Source organism: Cyprinus carpio, chromosome B18 (assembly GCF_018340385.1).
Source record: "Cyprinus carpio isolate SPL01 chromosome B18, ASM1834038v1, whole genome shotgun sequence".
Classification (NCBI taxonomy): Eukaryota; Metazoa; Chordata; class Actinopteri; order Cypriniformes; family Cyprinidae; genus Cyprinus; species Cyprinus carpio.
In genome coordinates, this window is record NC_056614.1 from 13,752,639 (window position 1) to 13,776,575 (window position 23,937).

A 23,937-nucleotide genomic window follows, 5' to 3' on the forward strand; every position below is an offset into this window, starting at 1 on the left:
TATATATATATATATATATATATATATATATATATTTAAATCTACAAAACTGCATATCTGTTCAGGATTCATGGCTGGAATTATATGACCTCTGTGCACATGCAAATTGTTAATTCTCCGTTTTGTTGATCAGGTGGCTGTGAAAGACTCCAAACATGCCAAATATCAGAGTGGTGAGTAGGCCTGTTCTCTCTATGTAATCTTATATTCATGTTAATCACAGACTATAAATGACATTTCAGTTGGCTAACTGTTTGAATTTGTGTACTAAGTCTTATTTGAGAAACCAACTCCATCGAAGAGTCAAGCTAGGCTTGTTAGAGATGCATTGGTGCTGCGCAGACCGATCGGTGTATGACATCAAAGTACCGCGAGAGCAATTCAAAAGCATAAAGAGTCGTCTGCTCTCCAATCGCTCTTGTGGAACTTTGATATCATATGCAGAACGGTCTGCGCAGCACCAATGCATCTCAAACAAGCCTATCTTCTTTCTTTTAGCCTGGTCATCTCAAACGCCTCCCCATGGAGATTGGCCTGACACTCTTGGCCAATAAGTGCCCCATTGTTCCTCAGATCATTAAACTGCTGGACTAGCAGGACGACACACACCATCCATTATATCATGGTAATGGAGTGGCCCTTGCTTTGCATGTATTTGTTTGGTTTCATAGAGCTCCACGTTGGAAGCCTTGATGAGGGGACCACTGGTCACTGATGCTGCTAACATTTGCCGTGTGTGCGGTGTCTTCCATCAGGACATTAATTTGGAGAACCTGCTGGTGAACTGGGACACCATGGAGGTGAAACTGATTGACTTTGGGTGCAGCCTTCAAAGTTTTCATGGTATGTGTTGGGAATTGCTTTGATTATCTCACAGAAATGCATCCTATATAATAGTCAACATGCAGTGGTAATCTATTAAACATTAGACAATATCACTGTCTGGCAGGAACAAGAGCGTACTGTCCTCCAGAGTTCAACATGAAGGCCACATACCACGCAAAGCTGATGACAGTGTGGACACTAGGGTTCCTCTCCTGTAAAAAATGGTGTCTGAGGAACATCCTACAGCCTATGAATGGAACATGAACAGTGTGAACCTCTGGACCAGACTCAGCCTGTCACAAGGTGAGATCTTCATCAAAGAAGGACAATTTTATAAATCATACAAATAAGACCTGTGCTAACAAAGAGAACAGGTGTAAGTTTAAACTAATATTCAGTCGTTTTTTGTTTTTTTTTGCCATTTTGCACAGAATGCTGCCAGATGATCTGTGCTTGTCTAAAGCCTAATCCACAGAAGAGACCCATACTGGAATACAATGGTAATGCGAAAGCAAAATATAGGACTGATATAACTTGTTGTTTACATTTAAACGAGCTTCAACATTTTATGCCAGTACAGCAGCTTAAGTGACTGAAATCAACACAACTGTCCCTGAAGCCTCATCAAACATGCAACAAACTCTTCACAACTCCACAGTTTGGAAAGTCTCCACAATTTGTCTAATTTGTGAACAGCTTCTTAGTTATTGATTCATTAGCATGGAGCAGTGTTGCCTGAGAAGAACCAGGACTCTTCCAACACACCTGAGAGGATTCTTGGTGGAGGGTGTCTCTTCCATTCAAGACCCCTGTGAGCTTTTACAGTTGGAACTTGTAATCAGGTTAGATCACTCTTACAGCTGCATCTCCGTGAAAGCTTGAAGACCCAAAGGTTTGGAAGAGCGATACCTGAAGAATGCTGCTGTCCTTCCAGACATCTGTCCAGCAGTCTCAGTCTCGTCAGCGGCTTCTCTGTGTCTGCCGGAAAAGACCATCTCCATCCCTGCTGCAGTGTGCAGAGATACCAGGACATCTACTGCTCTGCGGAAGAGCCCATGAGAAAGACACGCAGTGGTCAGCAACATCCCAACAACCTTGAACTGGGACTGAAGATCAAGCAGAACCTTTGGGAGACTCTCAATGCCCTTTACTCCTGGAAGAAGAGCAGCCTGATGGATATGTCCTGATCACTGAGAGCTTCTCTACAACCAGCAGAAGCGTCGCTCCATGATTCCATGTGAACATCATTGAAGAGCCCATGCCTGAAGAACCCAGAAGAAAGAAGCCCAGACACTGAGTCACAACAGTGTCACCCGGAGCACTGCACAGCGGGACCTACATATGTAAATACTGTATATATTTTACATAGAGTAAATTTATAGTTTGTAGAATGTTTTAATATTTAGAGTAAGTTTTATTTTTTTAGATTACATTTTTAGCCCAGTGTTGTGTGGTTGTTGGGATGTTTTTGGTGATTATCAGTGAGTTGATAAAGTATCCGGTTCCTAGGTTGATTAAAGCAGATTTTATTGCGTTGCTACATGGTTGCCAGGATGTTTTGGGTGGTTTTCCTGTGCATTGTCAAGCTTTCTAAACGATTGTTAACGTGTTTCTGAGCAGTTGTTGGACTTCTCTGATTCATCTTTCATGCATTGCTTCATGGTTGTTAGGATGTTTAGAGTGGTTGGTTTTAAACAGATGGGTTAGGGTCCCTCACATGGTTTGCAGCTTGAGATTGAGGGCTTGTGTGCATCAGTGATGCTGAGAGCTGAGCTACATCACTGGTACTTCACAGCTATACGATCACCCATAGTGGACAATCTCAGCTGAGAGGCAAGACAAAGACAAACAACCTGATTCTCGACAGCAGCAGATTGGCCTGATGTTCCTGGCATTATATTATATTATAATCACTTATGAAATCGGTTCTAAACATATGCAAAAGATCACATAAATACTAGTCATTAAAAATGTATTTAATACAACACATAGATGTTTTTTATGGTGGGTGAATATTATAATAATATTATCTTATTAATAATGATTGTTGTAAAACAGAAGCTCTGTTATGTGCATATTTTTGCTTCAAGTGTTAATCATTAAAACCACTGCTGTCTATTTGAAGTCAATTCAGTTTTATTTGTGGAGTACCTATCACGATATACATTGTTGAACAGAAATTCATATTTTTAATGGTGATAGTACCTTAATGCAATATAGTCGACATTTAGCAGTTTAGAGGAGGCGATAGGATTATTTACACTTATGCTGACAATATACGAACAACCAGTATGACTTTAGCTATTAATATATTTATTTATTTATGTGAGAGTACATGTATACGGGTAAAGTTTGAGGCATACAGTACATCATAGCTAGCTGTCGACTGTTTGTCCTACCAGCACTTGTCACCAACAAGTTAGGGTTTCATTTTACTGTAAAATTAAGGATTATGAAATCTGTAACGTTTAGTTCCATTTATAATCAGTCAATTAAAATATTTAATTAGATTCAATTGCTTGTTTGTTTTCAACACTAATCAATAAAAAAAAGTTTTAAACTGTTTTATAATGGTCGAATAACGTAGAGAATGTTGCGATTCACAACGATAATTCACTGCGTATTCTTACCAGCACTTTGTATTTCATTGTCTTTGCAGATGTAGTTGTTGCAGGTAAATGGATAGTTCACCCAAAAGGTAAAATTTGCAGTTAATTTACTCACCCTCAAGCCATCCAAGATGGAGGTGACTTTTCAGAACAGTAAAGATTTTTTTAAGCTGAAACCGTCCTTGAATAAAATACAAGGCGACGGCTGCCCGTTTTTGACAAACAAAATGAATAGCCTATCCATGTCTCCTGTACCCACATTGAGGTCTTATGAAGTGAAACGATAGGTCTGTAAAGAAAATAAACACTATTTACAATATTATTATTAATCCCTCAATGGGGAAATCCGATTCTTTTCCGCGAACTGTTTCTTTACATAATCACGCAATGACGTAACGTAAACGCAGTTATATTAATAAAGCAGCCAATAATGCGCATAAAGTAAATAAACTCCATCAGCTCACATTTTTCATAAACAATAGCAGGGTGTGTTCGCCTTGTAGCGGCGCCGCGCAGACCAATCAGTGTACATCGAAGAAGAGCGATTGGGAGCGGTCTGTTTTGTATTCGCTCTCGCTGGACCATGATGTCATACACCGACCGATCGTCTGCGAAGTCGAACACAACACACCTAATAAATTTGTACGGATTCAAGCAGGAACCAGCAGTTTCACTAGGCCAGGGGTTCTCAAACCTCTCCATGAAGTTCCTCCAGCACTGCACGTGTTGTTATGTCTTCCTATATCTGACACACCCACTTCAGGTCTTGTAGTCTCCACTAATGAGCTGATGAGTTGAACCAGGTGTAATAGATGCGGGAGTGTGCAGTGCTGGGGCTACTTCATGGAGAGGTTTGAGAACCACTGCACTAGGCTATATTTGAACCAATTTCTGCTAAATATTAACGCAGAACGTGCATTGATTAACGCTGACTATGCTATATCACTTTATTCAGGTTAATGATAACGAGACAACATTATATGTTTTTCGTGAGTTTAAGCCTCTTGTGTCCCTATTTATAGTATGCTGTCCTTACTGTAAATATATTTATATGTTTTAAGGCTGGGTGATACATCAAACATTAGTGATAACAATCTCTATCAATGTTTTTGCTGATGTAAAGTTTGAAAATATTGTGTATATTGCGATACCGTTACAAGTTTAGCTTATAGTAAGCCAATTTCGCTTATGTTTCATGACTATAGAAGTCTAAATGAAAGGTAGTCAATTCTTAAATTGTGAAATTTTGCTCAAACATGTGCCAAATATGTTCCAAAAAAGGAAATGATCAACTGTGTTTGTTACAAAGTACCCATATGATCTCAAGATGTCATTGTTGTGCAAGCATTAAAGTTCACTGACAGTCAAGGCTCAGCTTTGGCTTGATTATCACTGTGTCATTGACTAGAGCTCTACATACAATATGAATCAAGTATGCTAGGGAGCCAACAATGGAAAACAGGAAGTCCAGCAGGATGAGGAAGAGGCCCTCAGGTGGAGGTGACTGTGCTGTGGATTAGTAAAACCATTTCCAGGAAAGCACAAGAAGAGGACACATAAACTTTATGAGCCAACTTCCAGATTCTGCTGCTGATGAGTCAAAGCAGTTACTTTCCAGCCTCTATTCATCACATATGGGGGTTCCATAACTAATAGCTAAAAATGTCACCATATTAGATTAAATATTAATCATTTGCTGTAGAATGTAGGTCGTATATGTAACATCCTGTGAGTGTACAAATCATTTGAAAAGCAATGCAGATTTGCACATAGTTGAGGAAGAAATAAATAAATAATTTATTGGGTATGGAACTGAATAACAATTTGGGTCATGGATTTAGATCATATGCAAAAGCAAACCTCCAGCTCGTATTCAGATGCTGTCAATGTAACTACAGAGCCAGATTTCCTGGCAGTGGTTCTGAGGTCACTTGTCCTCCTTCTTCATGTCTCTCTGTGGGACCGCAGAGGTTCATACGAGGCATTTTCAAGATTTCCATCGTCTTTCAGACCACATTCTTTTCCTGCTATTAGAACAGACAACTGGACTTCAATGAGAATAACGATAGACCTCTTGTGGGGATATGAGAATATATCATTAGCCACAAATAACATTCATAATGCACAACCCTTTAATTATAAATACATAAGAGGAATTAAAGATTCCGTATATTGTCTGTAATTATTAAAATATCTTTTGAGATAAAAGATAAGAATGATGAAATGTAGAACTTCTTGCTCTCCTTTTCGACATGAAATAGCATGAACTTTATGATAGAAGTAGAATATTAACGTACTGTACTAGTACTTTCTAAAGGTTATTCTCTAACTGGGGTGTCAGCAATTAGAAACCTCACTTAGAGATCTCATGTTAACCAATAGCGCCCTCCTCAGGTTACAACTTTCAATGCAGTCTCAACAGCAAGAATTAGGCTAATAAAATTGTTGTATAAACTTCCTATGGCATATAAACGTTTGGAGCCAGCAGGACTTTAATACTGTAAGAAGTTAATACTTCTTATTCAGCAATGATGCGTTAAATCAATCAAAAGTGACTGTAAAGACTTCTATATTGACACCAAAAATAATCAAAGAATCCTCAGAAAATTTTCACACACACAAAAAAAACATGACACTAGAAACGGTTGAACATACAGCTTTTCCATCACAGAAATACATTTTTAAAATATATTTTAAAAGAATATATGAAAAATGTTAAGTATTTACTGTATTTCTAATCAAATAAATGTAGCCTTGGTGAACATAAGAGATTCTATTCAGTAACAAAAAAAGGCATTTCATTACAATTAACTATTTAATGGAAGGAAGATAATCTCTAGGAGAAAGAAAGAAAGTTTGGTCTCTCATGACGTTACATTGAGACTGAAATGATCAAAGATTAAAAGACACCCACTCAATGACAAATCACAAAGGAAATCACACATACTGTGTCCAAGTTTTCTTTTAATCCAACTTATAGCTATTGCATAGACATGTTTTGTACTACTTAAGTCTCTGGAAAAACTTACTACATAAACATGGATTCCCACTTAAACAGAAAATCTAGTATAATAATGTAGGAAAAAAGCCCTTCATCTTCACTTTACCTCGGAAATACAGTTATACAAATATTGGTCAATTTCTGAAAAAAATACTTTCAGTATCTAAACTAGAGTTCTAGGAGACAGCTTCTTAACAAAATACAAAAAAGGCATAAAAAGTATTCATAATCTTGAAATGTGAAAAATCATAAAGAGAAATGACTAATTTCTCTGTCTCTTCTAGGTCTATCACATTACCATACAAATGGCAGTTTGTTTTAAAGGACAGAGCTAGAAAGATTTCTTATCGAAAAGCAAAGTGTTTGGAAACAGCCTTACAGACACGACTTGATCATTCTTTTCTCTTATCTTCTTAAGAAGAAGCTTCGATTGCTTCTTTTCTGAACTAACACTAACACGGCCCAGAGAACAAATACTGATATAAACAACACCAGGCTTACTTAACTCAAAAAGCTGACATTGTTTACATCAACTTCACTCGAAATAAAACCATAGACGAAACGCAAAGATTAAAAAGTCTCACATAACTTCATCACACAAGACCTCTTTTGGTTTAGCTGAAATGGGTCAGTAACAGGAAGACAGATGTTACGTCTGTGGAATTTGCTGTGGTGCTGCAGGCTACAGCTGAAGCTGGTCTGTATCTGATGCCTGTTACAGATTTAATTCAACAGCCGTTTTACCCACACCAGCACAGCAAGGATCTGTGGGATACGTGCCCAACCTAAATCCACATACACACCCTGATCCACAGAGCGACGCAGGCCGACTCACATGTAAACCACAAGAAAGGCTACACTACGCCGTTCTAGCCTCAGACTTGTCATTTGCCCTAGCATTCCTCAACCGCAGCCATCTTTACCCACACCACACCTGCCTCCGCCCTGAGTGACCCAGCCCCGGCTAATAACACTTCACTCACATACAGAAAAGCCATCATTAAGTGCTGCCGTAACTAGGATGTAGTTCTTCAGTAAGAATAAACCTCACTGAAGTGTGTCAATCGTATTTATATACACATAACTGAACTGAAAGTACACAATTCTCATACAAATAAAAAATGATAATAGGTAAAAAAAAAAAAAAAAAAGTGTTGATTTTCCCCTCTAGATTATAAAAATATTTTAAAAGTAGCTAATAGCTCTTTGCCTTTTCAAACTCTCTATTCACTAAAGTGCTCTCAGATTCGACTAACAATATAAAGCATAAATGCAACAGTCAGTGTACAGTATATGTATCTATACACACGAGAGAAACCTTACATAAAGCTATTCAGACCCTGCAGAGCACTAACAAGAAAAAGATCACTAGTTTCTTTAAAAGAAAAAGATAAAAGAATTCTCAACGGAAAACGCTGATCTTAAACATGGGGATAATAAAGTGAAGAACGTGTGTGTGTGTGTGTGTGTGTGGGTGGGTGGGTGATCGGATGTCGTCTGGTCTGCTTTGTTCCAGTTGTTGTTGCTGGTGTGGAGAGGCGGTAACACTGGTGTTTTCTGATGTGTGACTGAGTCACTGAAAGGGGGTTTGCTCTCAGTATTTGGGTACTTTGGTGTAATCCTCCTGTTGGACACTTTTGCAGAGGCACATGGAAAGGATCATCCCTAAAAGCTGAAGTAAGCAGAGAAGACAGTGATCATAATCTGGTTCTCCTTCTCTCGCTCACATACACACACACACACACACACGTGCACGTGCACACACATGCAGAGAAATGCACAAAGAGACTTCTTTCAAAGACATAAATCAAACCCAATAAAAATGTGGATAATTTTTTTCTTTTTTTTTAATCATTTAAATTAAATTTTACTCAAAATTAATATAGCTGAGTATAAGTAAAACAGTTTATGCAAAAAAATATTTGGGTTTTGGTCATTTTTAAAAAAAAAAAAAAAAAAAAAAGCATACCATGGTTGTGAAAATGAAGTGAGTAGGGAATAACCTTGAACTTGGAATGCATTTTACATGGCACGCTTTTAGATTTACCTCAGTCACTGCTATCGCAACACAGACTCCCAGAATAACTCCACAGTTCCTTAGGAGCCAGTCCTCCACACTAGATACACAACCCTGGACACAGGGAATAGAGAGGAAAAAATAATTAAAAAAAGATATGCAGGGTTTGGAAATGATCCTGAACAGACAGAGCTGTCCAAAGATAACATCAGAAGAGACAAACAGAACAAGCCAAACTCTAACTAGGGGAAAGAGAGTGAAAGTCTAGAACCCTCAGTGGTCCAGTTTACAGGAAACATTTTGATTTACAGTAAATTCTTTGTTCACTTATTCAAACAATGAGACTGGGTAAATCCTACAAATATTATACCGTTTTCAAATGAATTAAAGTGTTGGGAAAGTATTCAGTATCGCCCTTTAAATGTAAGTGGCCTGGTCTATAGTCCAGTTCATAGGCAAATATGCAAATATAAAGGCAAAAATAAAGTGGCAAATGCTTGAATGGGAACTTGGAAATATTGGCATGGAGTGAATGGTTTGCAGGCTGAGAAAAGCTGATATCCAGTCCACAAAGGAAACCCATATGTTGTGCTAAAAGCAAATGGAAGGAGAGAGAGAATGCGGCACAGATGGAGATATGGAACACAAACACCAGGTTACATAAAAGATATTTTGAGAAATGTCTCCCTTTTTTTATCCATGGAATGGAAATCAATGGTCAACAAAATTCTTTAGATAGCAACACTCTAACAGGTTCTGAATGATACGAGGGTGAATGAATGAGCATTAACTATCCTTTAATATAGGAATATGCTGTATGTGTGTACCGTAGTGAAGACAGGCCAATCATTGGACAAAGACGGACACAGGCCTGTTTCTTTTATATATGTGCCACTGATGGATTCATTTCTGCAGGAACATGGATATAGAATCTGAGAACTGTTCTTTTGACTCTTTATCACCAGATTCTCTGTCCAGTTAGACGGTCCAGTCCAACCACAGCACTTCATCTGTGAGAGAGAGGGGAAAAAAGCAGGAAAGAATTTTATATTACAGTATAAACAACGACAACATAAAAATCTAGACACATTGTTGCAGAAAACCTAGATGAAAATCACCTGAAAAAAAGCTGCTTGTTAAACAAGAGAAAAAAAACACGAGAAAAGTCCTAGAAACATAATCGTCTGACATTTCTGAGATGCGCGTCAGATATTACTGTAAGTTCACTGTAAGAGACTGCGGGAATGATGGAAAAAGTCAGTGAGGGAGGAAATGGCAGACAATAGCTGAAGGAAAAGCTCACCGTTCTCTGGAGGTAGTCCCAGGCTTGCTCAGATGTCTTGTTATAACCGGTGTAGTTCACCAGAACCGTGTTCACAATAGTGGACATCTCATGTTTCAGCTAAAAATAAGCACATGGAGACATGTTAGGATGCATCTGTGATTTACACTTTGTTGTCAACTGAAAACCACTCACTGTTATAACACTAACTGTTATCTGAGATTTCAACAACAATCAACATTCTTAAATGCTTGAAACTAATTAAATATTCATACACTACCATTTATATATTTATATATATTCAAATATTTTTGCATAAAATACTTCTGCAGCATTGGCAAATTTACAGGATTTGTTAAATTTAGTTTATGTTAGTTTCAACATTTACTAGTACATTATTAAAATCCAGAGTTAGTTAATGCACTGTGAATTAACATGAACAAACAATTTCATTTTTACTAACGTTAACAAAGATTAATAATTGCTGCTCATTGTTCGTTCATGTTAGCTAAGGCATAGTTTCGCGTAGCCAGACCTTCAGACTGACGGCTGAAGGTCTGGAATCCATGGCAGCTTTCATTGGCCAAGCCCCGCCCATGAGGCCGTTTGACCGACATGTCAAACAACCAATCACAGTTTGTTTCGTTCAGTGTCACGTTTCGAAGCGTGGAAATGTCACCACAATAACAGTTAAACAGTTGTGTAAAACTCTCGGACGTATTTTAAAGATTCTATGCCGCGAACTTTAAATATTTCACATACTTTTGAAAACCCAGTGTTTAGTTGATCCTGATAAGCGCTCATCAACACAGCTGTAAACACAAGGCTTTCTTCTTTCGTGAGGGGGTTTGCCGTCACGGTATCTTTGTTTCCAAGCGGAACGTTAAAGAACGCGACAATCACAACTCCCAGAAATCCTGTAGAGTTCAACCAATCCGACTCCGACTCCACTTTTGTATCCCATATGCATCAGACGTTTAGCCAACGGTCCGTGGGCCTGACGTCTGAGGCTGAGACTAGCTAAGGCACTATAGAATGTTAAGTTCAACTTTATTGTAAAGTGTTTCTGACTTTTTAATATTTTGGAATCACCAAGGGTGTAGCAAAAATACTGTGAAATATCATTTCAAATTTAAAATCCTTGTTTTCTATGTTCGTATATAAATGTTTTTCATATTTAAATATTAAATAAAGAAGCGTTTGAGAGAGGTGGCATACAGGACCAACAATAATGTACAGTATTTGAAAAATAATGTGTTTTTTGAACATTAAAGCATGTCAACGTATTCTGTTACACCAAATACACAAAATAATGATCTTTAAAAAAGCATCATATGACTCCTTTAATGTCTCCTTGCTTAAAAGTATTTAAACCTCCTTCTGATTGTCATTTAACTGACAAAACCAGCACAAACTATTTAAAAACCATTCTTAACATTTCAAAAACCTTGCAACAGCAAATCTGTGTTGTTCAAGTGAACATTATCTTGAGAACATCTATGAAGTTCATGCATGTGTAGGAGGGCTGGTGAAGTACACTGCACTGAGGGGGCTCCGGCAAAGATAAACTAAAACAGCAAAACACAGCATATGCACAGAGGGTGTAAGAGACTGTTGTGAACCTCGCCTTGTTCTAAGTAAAGCAGTCAGCATGCTCTGTGGTGAAGCATATAGAGAACTAACTAAACCCAGCAACTTAAGCTGAGCATTAAGCATGTGCTTATTGCTGGGGTTACTTAACTAAAACTGGTTTAAGATAGGCTGACTACGCACAGTTGAGTTAAAGTCCTGCATTAGAGGATATATACATCCTTCCTAATACTACAGAAAGGCTGATGAGATAAAGTGCAAGTCCTGTTGTTTTTTAATCATCTTTGGTGTGAAATCTTTGTTCATTTTCATTTTGTTCTTAAAGAGGGCGCTGTTGTCAACAAGAGTTAAAACAGGTAGGGCTGTAGAATCCCCCACATCAAAGACAACACCTGTTTTGTTACTTACGGAAACATCTCACTTCAACACACAGCATCTTGTGCCAGAAGATGACTGTTGTGCAACGGAAAGCGAATGAGTTCCACTTCCTCAGTTTAAATGAATTAGGAAGTAGAATAACAGCAGTGAATGCGTGAATCTTCCTTCGGCTACTTAATTTAAAATCCCAGTTTCTAAAAAAAAAAGTTTTGCAAGCTTGTAAGGCATTGCACAAAACATACTTTTTAAACAAAGCCGTGATATGCAAACATCAGAAAAAAAAAACATGTTACCAGCAAAACACTTCATACTTCTGGGTCATTTAGGAGAAATGTACAAAATATTTACATATTAAAAGTGGTGCTTCCAAATAAACTAAATCAGAACAGAAGTTTTCAGAAGAATTTTAAACCGCTTCTTCTTTTTTAGCTTTGTTACATTTATTAGCTACACTACTAGCTAACAAACAGTAACTATACAGTAATTATACTGAGGCTATTTAAAGTGATAGTTCACCCCAAAAAATTCAAACTGTCATCATTTAATAAATATATACTAGACTCAGCAGCACACCAACAAACAGCGCTGTTGCACCCCCCATTGTTTCCTGTCAACTAACTGTCCTATAATTATAAAGGCAGAAGACCCCAAAAATAAAAATAATAATAATAATAATTTCTGAAATATTAATAAATACTAAAATGGTTTATAAATAGCACTCAAATAACTCTGAACCATACACCTACCAGGTCTCTCTGGAAGTAGATGATGACAGCGGCCGTCACCTGGGCAATGAGGATGAGGATGAGGCAGGTGAAGTACTGCAAACAGACGACAGAACAGTCAGTTCACTGACAATTACTGGAAACTCAAATAAAAGTGAAAATATCCTTTAAATATCCTTTAATTGATATCTTATAGTCATAAGAAGTACAGACAAACATGATCACATGTTTATTAGACATGTTAACAGACTTTCAACAATGCTTGATTACATAAAGAACATGAAAAGGGTGACAGCTAGTTAACTTTATTTTCTAAATGGGTCAAACAGTTTAACAAAGACCCTTGCTGACCGCTAAGCTTATCTAGTGATCTAGCGGGTACTAATATGGCCCCCACTTCTTGCATGGACATCCCCTAAATCTCAGTGGCTTATCCCTGTCACTCCAGCTCAGTAAATCCAGCAGCATTAACCTCAGAGAGCCATTTCAAACTAACTCTTTATCATGCTAATGAGGAAGCATTTTCTGAAGCTCCCTCAGCAGACGCTCTGGGCTTGTTGTGACTGTGATTACTGCAGCGTAGCAGCACCTCTCTGCCTGACAGCTTCTGTGAATGGTCCAGTGCTCAATGAAGTTGTGCTTAAAAAATATAAAGTGTCAAACCTCAAGCTATTAACACATAATGCAAGTTTTGCTACAACTGAAAATGGTTAGATGCCAAATATCATTTATATTAATAGCCAAGAGAACAGAAACAGCTAGCTTTGTTGTAGTCAGCAGCTGATGTGTGTGTATATATATATATATATATATATATATATATATATATATATATAGGCAAAATAAAATAAAAATAATAGCACAGAGCCCAAAACAGTTTGGCATTGATGTAGTTAGCAGTAACACACACACACACACACACACACACATACAGTGGTGTGAAAAAGTGTGGCCCACTTCCTGATTTCTTATTTTTTTGCATGTTTGTCACACTTTAATGTTTCAGATCATGAAACAAATTTAAATATTAGTCAAAGATAACACAAGTAAACAAAATACAGTTTTTAAATGAGGGTTTTTATTATTACGGGAAAACAAAATCCAAAACTACATGGCCCTGTGTGAAGAAGTGTTTGCCCCCCTGTTAAAACTGTGGTTTTTCTCACCTGAGTTCAATTTCTCTAGCCACACTCAGACCTGATTACTGCCAAACCTGTTCACAATCAAGAAATCTCTTAAATAGGACCTGCCTGAAGTAGACCAAAAGATCCTCAAAAGCTAGACGTCATGCCGAGATCCAAAGAAATTCAGAAACAAATGAGAAAGAAAGTAATTGAGATCTATCAGTCTGGAAAAGGTTATAAATCCATTTCTAAAGCTTTGGGACTCCAGCGAACCACAGTGAGAGCCATTATTCACAAATGGCAAAAACATGGAACAGTGGAGAACCTTCCCAGGAGTGGCCGGCCAACCACTATTACCCCAAGAGCACAGCGACGACTCATCCAAGAAGTCACAAAAGACCCCACAACAACATCCAAAGAACTGCAGGCCTCACTTGCCTCAGTTAATGTCAGTGTTCATGACTCCACTATAAGAAAGAGACTGGGCAAAAATGGTCTGCATGGCAGAGTTCCAAGACAAAAACCACTGCTGAGCAAAAAGAACATAAAGGCTCGTCTCAGTTTTGCCAGAAAACATCTTGATGATCCCCAAGACTTTTGGGAAAATACTCTGTGGACTGATGAGACAAAAGTTGAACTTTTTGGAAGGTGTGTGTCTCATTACGTCTGGCATAAATGTATCACCGCATTTCAGAAAAAGAACATCATACCAACAGTAAAATATGGTGGTGGTAATGTGATGGTCTGGGGCTGTTTTGCTGCTTCAGGACCTGGAAGACTTGCTGGATTGTCATTGAGAACGTCCGGCCATCTGTTCGTGACCTCAAGCTGAAGTGAACTTGGGTTCTGCAGCAGGACAATGATCCAAAACACACAAGCAAGTCCACCTCTGAATAGCTGAAGAAAAATAAATGAAGACTTTGGAGTGGCCTAGTCAAAGTCCTGACCTGAATCCATGCTGTGGCATGACCTTAAAAAGGCAGTTCATGCTCGAAAAGCCTCCAATGTGGCTGAATTACAACAATTCTGCATAGATGAGTGGATCAAAATTCCTCCGGAGCACTGTAACAGACTCATCGCAAGTTATCACAAATGCTTGATTGCAGTTGTTGCAGCTAAGTGTGGCCCAACCAGTTATTAGGTTTAGGGGGCAAACACTTCTTCACACAGGGGCATGTAGTTTTGGATTTTGTTTTCCCTTAATAATAAAAACCTTCATTTAAAAACTGCATGTTGTGTTCACTTGTGTAATCTTTTACTAATATTTAAATTTGTTTGATGATCTGAAACATTAAAGTGTGACAAACATGCAAAAAAATAAGAAATCAGGAAGGGGGCCAACAATTTTTCACACCACTCTACACCAAAATCAAACTTTAATGTAGTCAGTAATATTATTTATATATTTGCACCTTACAAAAAATAAAATAACAAAAAAAAAAAAATAGAGAAAAACATGCTGGCTTTGATGTAGTCAGAAGTAATATGTATATAAATAAATAGGCACTATAAAAATAATAAAATGAAATTAAATAAAACAAAATAAAATAAAATAGCCAAGAGACCAAAACATGACCCAATAGTCAGACCCAATATTATGTACGTAAATAAATAATAATAATAATAAAATAAAATACTCCATAAATCACTTACCAGTCCAAGCAGGCAGCGGACCTCATAAATGGCACCAATGCAGCCCAGGAAGCCCATAAGCATTGACAGAGATCCAATCCCAATCAAGATGTAGGCGCCAACTTTCAGCGTTGTGGAAGACTCATCTGCATAAACAACAAAGACAGAAAACAATAGTCACACTCTCTGACGATGCCAACTTAATAGAAAAAGTACATTAAAAAAAACGTCAGATGTACATTAAAAAAAACCTTCAGATGTTTATCTTATTATTATTTGATCTAACACAACAATTAAAACCTCACTAGGAAAACAACCATAATTTTAAATTTAGGAGATGCTGAAAATGAAACTGAGGTTGTGAGGAAAGGGGAGGGTACATGGCAGATTTTCAGCACTCATTTCTTTCTCTTCTGCAGCTACAGACTTGCTTCTGGGTTTGCAGCTCAATTTCAGATGTGTGCAGAGGAAGATTTCACTTTGACATGAAAATATGGTCTAAAAAAAAAAAGGTGTTGGTGTAGAAAGTGAAAATAATTCACCATGTCATAGCACTTCTCTACTTGGCAAGACCAAGTAAAAGAACAAACCAACTTTTATCACAACTTTCATCACCTTTATCAGTATGGCAAAACACAATAAGTCTTCTAGGCTTCTACAGTTTCTCAGTATATAAATGTGGTTTTAATAATCGTTATGTGGAAATGTTTGCCATCAGGTCGAAGTACCTTATTAAAGTGGTACAGGAGTTGGTGCGGAGCTGTGCTGCTTACATGGGTAAAAAGCTGTTCTTGCTTTCCTTAGCTTCATACAAATCAGTACCGTTTGAGTAATTAAAGATCTGAAATTAGCAGTCAAGAGATCAGAAAGTATAGTCTGCACAAAACAGACAACAAACCTCCTGCAGTTCACAGCGGAAATGAGTTTGGCTGCTTGTGGTTGTTCTTGAAGATTCTTTAATAAATAAAGAGGGCAAAGAGATTCGGCTTGTGGCTCTACAGAGCCATCGAGTCCTCTATAACCACGTGATCCTCATCGAAACCACAAAAACATCTCTAGCATGTGGGTAGAATGTAGAGCTGTCAATTTGACCTACTCATATAGTGCAATTTATTACAGACAGACAGACAGACAGACAGACAGACTATAGATAGATAGATAGATAGATAGATAGATAGATAGATAGATAGATAGATAGATAGATAGATAGATAGATAGATAGATAGATAGATAGATAGATAGATAGATAGATAGATAGATAGATAGATCCGTTCAGAAGTAAGATCAGAATGATTGTTAATTCTGATTTTACTACAGCCTTCAGTGTTACATGACCCTTGTGAAATTATTCTAATATGTTGATTTATTATCAATGTAGGAAACTGTTTTGCTGCGTAATAGGCGTGTCATTAGCGACCACAGCTCGTTAGTTTAGAAAAGAGCATTTCGTGAAATATTAGACTTTATACTCATTATATTTTATTTTACCTGTTAGTGGTGTCTTAATTATTTAATGTATGTTTAAATAAATCTGTTATGAATCAAGTTATGACAGGCTCTGTGTAAATTAATATATTTCAATAGCAAATAGAAATTATATATAGAGATAGAAAGAGAGAAAGATATAGAGAGATTCATTTATTCAAAATAGAGTAACAGTACAAGTCTTCACTATCACTTTTTTAATCAATTTAACACATCCTTGCTGAATAAAAGTATTAGTTTCTTAAAAAAATAAAATAAAAAAACTTGGCTACAGACCCCTATTTTGAATTAATGCCTTTCATTAAGAATCCTTCAAAAAGGAACTTGTTTTTCTTCATTCTTTTGTTTTTTTGTTTTTATCATTAATTAATCAGCATATTATGTTATTGATTGACAGATCTAACAGTTAATTATTCAGAGCCTTCTTCCAGTATTCAGTCCGTCAGTACATAAATTAATTTAAAACAAACACCCATTAACAAAACTATGAGGTTATTTAGCCCTGGTACGACCTTAAAAGCAAAACTGTGACATCACGGTTGTGAAAGATAACTATTTTGTTTTATAAACTGAGAATAATAAATGGTCGGTAGATTGCCTCTCAACTCAAGTGAGAATTCTGCGTCACATTTCAAAACATATGCTTCCTGCCTAAACCATTACATCTGTCTGAGGGTACATTTAAAATTTCCACAACCTCACCATGTGTTTGCTCATACAGAAGTTGCTACGATGTTCTCAAGGTACTGTTGCAAACACTCCTCTGCATCTGCAAAAATGCAGTCCCAACAGCGTTTTTTTTTACTGGAAAAATAACCTGTTTTGACCTTTCAAGCACCATTTATATGCTATGAAAGGTAAATACCCCAAAGAATTAAATATTTTATTTGTCATCAGTATTAAAGAGCAAGTACTCGTTTATTTCTTGCATTTAGATTTAACTTTAGAACCCTGCACATAGTTGGACATACCAGCCTCCAAACAACCAAACACTGATTCATGCCGTAACATGTTCTGGGTGTTCAGTTGTGCAACTCTATACCATAAATGAATGTGCCATTTGAAAAGGAAGTAAAAACTTTATGTAAAGAATAGGGATGAGATCACAACAATCTTGATAATGAGAAAACTCTTAAGATGCCCTTTTATAGCCATGCAGTTGTGTGGAAGTCTTTTAAAAAAAAGGAAGGAAGGGAAGAAAATACAGCTGAGATCAGAGAACACTCCTTACCATTATTTTCGAGCTAAACAGGGCCCTAAACCACAGACTAACAAAGTCAACAAACAAACTCCTTATGCAGCGCAGCATGGGAGCGACCATGACAAGACCCTTAGAGTAAAACACGAGACTACTGGACCTTGTGCTATCAAAAAGGCAAGGGCAAAGTTGAGGGTCTCCAAGTATGAGGATATCCTACGATATTCCCTGCTATCTCTAGAGGAACAGCTGAATCTGAAAAAAAAAAAAACAATGTTTCTAAAATGGTCACGATAACAGAGACTCCAGTGTTGCGATATCTGGAGATGCTGGAATAGATAAACAGGGGACAGATGGAAAATATGAGAGAGGAAAGAATGGTGCTGTGACTAGCTTGGCAAACCATTTTAGAGCTGGTGAACTTCACATAAATATTCCCTTGCAGTAATTTAACCCAGCATGTGCTATGTATAGACTTTTCTAAACTTCCATCTTGACTGAGGGAATTGGTTTGGTGGCTTGGTCTTATGAAAATATTTAAGTTTAATGCCTATTTTTAAACACTGGACTTCAATCTTCAGCAATGGTGTGAAAGACACTTTAGTAATAACTTTTTAATCTTCCAAAAAAATAAAAATAAATAAATAAAAAACAAAATAAAATACAATCTTACTCACCCTGACATTATTCCAAACCTATATGACCTTTTTTCTTATGTGGAACACAAAAGAATATATTTTGAAGAATATTAGTAACCAGTTTTGGTACCAAATCACTATTTGGAAAAAACACTTAAGACATCTCTCCAAATATATATATATTTATATATACACACACATATACATTTTTTTTTTTTACACTGCACTATGAAATGCTTGATTCTGATTGGTCAGTCGTGACTAATAATCTCATTATAATATGACAGACTTGCCCTGCACATGTTGCAGTTCACTCTATTTTCATTTTCAAAGTGTTTCCAATGATATTTCAAACAATTAAAAACCGTCATGGTGAACAGTGCGCATCTGAAGTGTCTCTGCAGGAAATAATGCATTATTTATTGGCCAAATTCTCTTATTGGTTCGATAACGATTAGATAAAAGTTAAATTATATTTTTTTGTATAAATATGGTGGCCGATATATCGTGCATCCCTAAGGGTGAGTAAATTATGAAAATTTTCATTTGTGGGTCAACTATCCCTTTAAAATGGTGTAAAGTTTAGTTCAGGGCCAAATATGTGCTGAGCAGTTTGGAAGGCTTAAATAATAAATCAAGAGGATTTACGCTGGTTTTCCACCCTCGTTTTCCTGTTCCACTCTCTTTCAGCATGCAGTCTCCGTGGCTTTGGCTGTCCAGACAGAGGCAGTATGGGTACGAGTTTGATTCTCCATAAATCATGTAAAGTTAATCTCTGTTTGGCTTCTGTATCTCATTCATTTAACATTTCTCTCTTCCCTTATTTTGCTTTCGCACTCTGTTTAAACCCTCTCTGATGAGCTTCAGATGGTTTACTTAGCATCTGTGTGAGCGCATGTGTGCATGTATAAACACAGAGAGTGCAGCATAGGAGGGGTTTGTGGGAAACTTGAAAACTCCCCACGCCAAACACACAAATAGCAGCTGCTTTCACTGTGCATTCCAGTGTATATCAAATAAACACCAGTATGAACTCAAGAGGATGGAAAAATGTGTAATCAGCGACATATTGCACTGAATCACTGATAAGGGTTAACTTATTCTGGTCTATAGTACATATCCTTTTGTCTGACTCACTGATAACAGTTAACTGTCTGCCAAACCACAATAAGTTTGTTAAGAGTTAGTACGAATTTTAAATGTTTTTGAAAGAAGTATCTTATGCATTTATCTGATCAAACATATAGTAAGAACAGTAATATTGTGAAATATTGTTACAATTTATACAATTTTCTATTTTTTTCTATTTTAAAATGTAATTTATTCCTGTGAGTGATGGTAAATCTTGAGTTTTCAGTATATATATATATATATATATATATATATATATATATATATATATATATATATATATATATATATATATATATATATATATATACATACATACATACATACATACATACATACATACATACACACAATGTATGATAAAATATAAATTAAATAAAAAAATAAATTAAATAAAATTTGTGCAAATTCAGGTTAAGCTGTACTACGTGAACAGAATGGAAACAGACCTAAAGTAATGATACAACTATGAGAAAAATAATTGTGATGTATGAACTTATGATTGTCCATCATGAAAACATTTGCGCTGCCATCATAAATCTTTCCATTTCTGACCAATGGCAGCCTGGAGATGGTAACCTGTTTTAATAAGACATACTCTCAGGGGCACCATTACATACATCAGGACAGGAAATTATGTTGGTGTTTTTCTACTTACGCAAAACTGTGATGAAACTCTGGTTATCCAGGATGACCCATAGTCCAAAGCCCATGATTACAGCTCCAAAAATCTACCGGGGAAAAGAAACAGGCGTGAACCAACATAAAGGACATGTTGCTTGTGTGTCTGTCACCTGCTTGACACTTTTGGTTCCTCAGAGCTGATCTTCGTTTAAACAGGGTTCCCACACCTTGATTAACTTCAAATTCAAGGACCTTTCAATGACTTTTCAGGTCCAATACCCTAAAATGTAAGGACTTGATGTGGGGACACATTTCAAGTGAGAGTGAGGTTACATCATGTTATCTTGTAAGATAGATTGTTACCGTTTTCATGTCTCAAACACAACTATCACAAAAATCTTTTTTTGCATTTATTTTTGGCCATGACATAGATCTGATATTCTATTCGTTGTATTTCTGTTTTGCATAAAACTAAAGAATTTTCAGTATATCCTATACTGTATTCTGTATTAACTTTTGCATGGATTTTAATGTAAAGAGCTTACACTTATGTAACCAGAAGTTTTAAGATTTATGAATGCTTTTAAGTTTTTCTTACCTCATGGGTTTACATTATCTTAACAAGCAAAGCAATTCAACATTAATTTCACGGTGTGTCTGTGCAACGCTGAGGTACCATCGTAATAGTTTTGTGCGCGCATGAACATAGGGTGACCATATTTTCGTTTTCCAAAAAGAGGACAGTGGGTGCGGGTGGGGCGGGAGGGTGGTGTGTGGTCGATTGGTGGTTAAAGTAGTGCAATGACCACATCCCAAATATCAAAACTGAAAATGTCATTTCCATACCTAAAATACATATTTTACAGTTACTGTTATGCATATTGATCATAAACACGGCAAAAAAGCTTCCTACCAGTGGCCGTCCTTCACAAAACTTAACATCTAGCACAGTTTTATCATACGCAGAAAGCAAAATGTTTCAATACAAACATTTCAGTCAAATGTAATTTAAGCAACATTTGAAACCTTGTAAGATTTGACTGATCAATCAGGATTTGCTGCTCAACAGATCCTGAGCTTAATGACAAATATCTGATCTTACTTTACACAGAGCGTGCATGATCGTGTAAACAGAAGTGAAAGTGAACAGCAAGTGTTCATTCAAAAGAGATTTAAATACTCTGTATATTGATAGATGCTACCTGATGCGTGGAAATTATGCAATATTAGAATGTTTGCTGGAGCGGGCGGGACTGGACACACAAATCACAGGAACAGGCAATAATGGTCAGAAATTCAGTGGGAGCAGGATTAAGAAAACAGTCCCTTGCAGCACTCTAATACAAAAACGCACACAATCATTGGCGACTGTAGAAAGTAAAAGCTGAATCCCGACATTTTGGGCAATTCAAAAATCCAAAATCAAAAAAATTTTTAGGTCCAAAAAGAGGACATGTCCAGAAAAAAGAGGAAATATGGTCACTCTAACATCATGGCAATGTACAACACAAAGTACCTCACGTGGGAAACACTTAACGTAACACGTAAATGCGCCTAACTAGTGTAAATCAAGCAAGCTAGTACACAAAGGCCACGAAGCGTTGGCGAAATAACACATTAGCAGACCAGAGGGGAAAATATGGAATTTTTTCCTGAAAACTTATTGCACAAAATAAATTCAAGTACTTTCAAGGACCTGCGTCAATGTATGTTTATTTTCAAAAACTTTCTAGGGCCTTGACTTTTTTTTTTTTTTTTCAGATTCACAAACTTTCAAGGATTTCAAGGACCTGTGGGAACCCTGTTTAAACTGTGACTGGACTGTGGATAAGAGCACTGTGCTGCTGCCATTAACATACTCTAGATAATTGCTAAAGAGAGACAGGAACTCCACTGAACTGAGTTCTCATGCACTCCAGACCCAAAGCTAAAAATTAATGGGTCCAAGGTGTCCTTAAATGAACTGGATCAGAGAAGTTTAATTTCCTCTTGTCAGGGGACAGTTCCCCTGTATCAGTCTGACATCTGTGGCTCGTCTTCTATACCAATATCAGAGGGAAGTAGTAAAGCAGCAGGCTACTGTACAATTAAAGTATCTTCAGAAGGAAAAATCAGAGAGTCACACACATGCTTTTCATTACCCTTTGACCCTTTATATTAGGGACACAACAGGTAAAGTTGAAGGTTTCCAAAGAAATGCAACAGAGAGCAAGCCTGCTTCCTTACTAAGTGTGAACAATATCCTAACAGGGATTTCCTACATACACCTACATCACACTGCTGGGTATTTTGGTTTTTGCCTAATAATAATGCAAATACATGTACAATGGCATGACAAAATGGTTTTTAAAAAGTAAAATAAGATGTTAATATACTATACATAATGTTGTTAAAATACTCTACTAAAAAATATATTAAATAATGTATTTTAATTATTTTAATTTTTATTTACATGTCCACATTTGCCATGCCCAAATGGGAAATGTGGCAAAAGGGGAATGAAATTAAATGAAATATGTATATTAGTTTCAACTCATTAAGTGAATAATTAAGTGGATACTAAAAGTGGTTCTAAAAGCTTAGCAGCTCATACTCACTGTTGAGCCACTTGTTACTTATGCATAAATACAGTTATATTATTAGAAACAGGTCTAAATAAATAATTGTAAATAAAAAAAGAAAAACATTTTACAGTAAAACAGCCTTTTACTGGTTTCTTTAAAGGCTGTCTTTTTAACTCCAGTAATGTAGTTTTCTAATAATGCCAAATGCATGACAGCATGATTGTACTATGTAATAATTTGAGCAGTCAGTTTTCTTTCAATTTTTTGAAACAGCAGCATTTTTTACAAGCACAGAGGTCAAAAACTTTCTACATAACTTTTTCTTTCTAGACTTCCCAAAAGGCTCCATTTTCACTTCTCAGTAGTAATCTCCCTTTTAACCTGTTTTAGCTCATAGTAGACCTAGAGTCGTATCTATAAAGCCACTCAGAGTAAAATTTTAGTCTTAAGTGTATAAAAGTTCTAAGAATGAAGTAATTTTACTCTTATTCCTAGACTTAAGAATAAGAGTGATTCATAAAGGTTCCTAAGTGTTAACACTAGGTCTCATCTCCTAAATTATTTAAGAGAGTTGGAGAGGTCTTCTAACCTAGCTAGGAGTAAGAAGATGGCAGCAAAGAGGAGGAGACACACAGTTTCCAATGAAGATATGACATATTGGAGTTATACAGTATGATGATATGGAGTTGATAAAACGATACAAAACTTGATCGTCAAGAGAGTCAATTCTTTTTGTAACTGACAAAGTAAGAAATTTAATAACTTCTTCCACTATACAAATTAATGCTCTAACTGCAGAAATGAAAGTAGTTATTCAACTTTTTTGGCTGGAAAATTGGAAAAATGGAGCAATGCACAGGTGATGAGGGTCTTAAATAACCGCAACAAACACAACAGTGGCCACAAGTGATGTGTGGAGTTTTATTATTTTTATTTTTTTAAATGATCCCACATTTCACTTAATCAAAATATGATAGAAATACTTACCAGTGTTGCCAACTGCTTTCAAATGAATGTAGCTAAAACAGTTGCTAAATGTTGCTAGATCACATCATAATGGCGAGTTCACTGATCTATGTAAATATAAATATTAGGGCTGTCAAATGATTAATCA

The 23,937-nt window shown here is 36.5% G+C and overlaps 1 protein-coding gene and 1 long non-coding RNA gene across 2 annotated transcripts in view; one reads left to right on the forward strand and one right to left on the reverse strand.

Annotated features, from left to right (window-relative positions):
* The first annotated feature begins 683 nt into the window (after positions 1 to 683).
* Positions 684 to 1,364, forward strand: LOC109080745. Its single transcript, XR_002016134.2, has 3 exons — positions 684 to 843; positions 950 to 1,128; positions 1,257 to 1,364. It is a non-coding gene; the product is annotated as an uncharacterized LOC109080745 (long non-coding RNA).
* A 5,014-nt stretch (positions 1,365 to 6,378) lies between these two features.
* Positions 6,379 to 23,937, reverse strand: part of LOC109080741 (CD82 antigen-like) — a 30,058-nt gene continuing 12,499 nt past the window's right edge. Inside the window, exons 3-9 of the mRNA XM_042743926.1 lie at positions 20,294 to 20,366; positions 15,205 to 15,329; positions 12,449 to 12,523; positions 9,756 to 9,854; positions 9,280 to 9,462; positions 8,483 to 8,566; positions 6,379 to 8,107 (exon numbers count right to left, since the gene is read on the reverse strand). Coding sequence (XP_042599860.1) covers positions 8,030 to 8,107; positions 8,483 to 8,566; positions 9,280 to 9,462; positions 9,756 to 9,854; positions 12,449 to 12,523; positions 15,205 to 15,329; positions 20,294 to 20,366 — 717 coding nt within the window. The 3' untranslated portion in view covers positions 6,379 to 8,029. The remainder of the gene's footprint in view (positions 8,108 to 8,482; positions 8,567 to 9,279; positions 9,463 to 9,755; positions 9,855 to 12,448; positions 12,524 to 15,204; positions 15,330 to 20,293; positions 20,367 to 23,937) is intronic.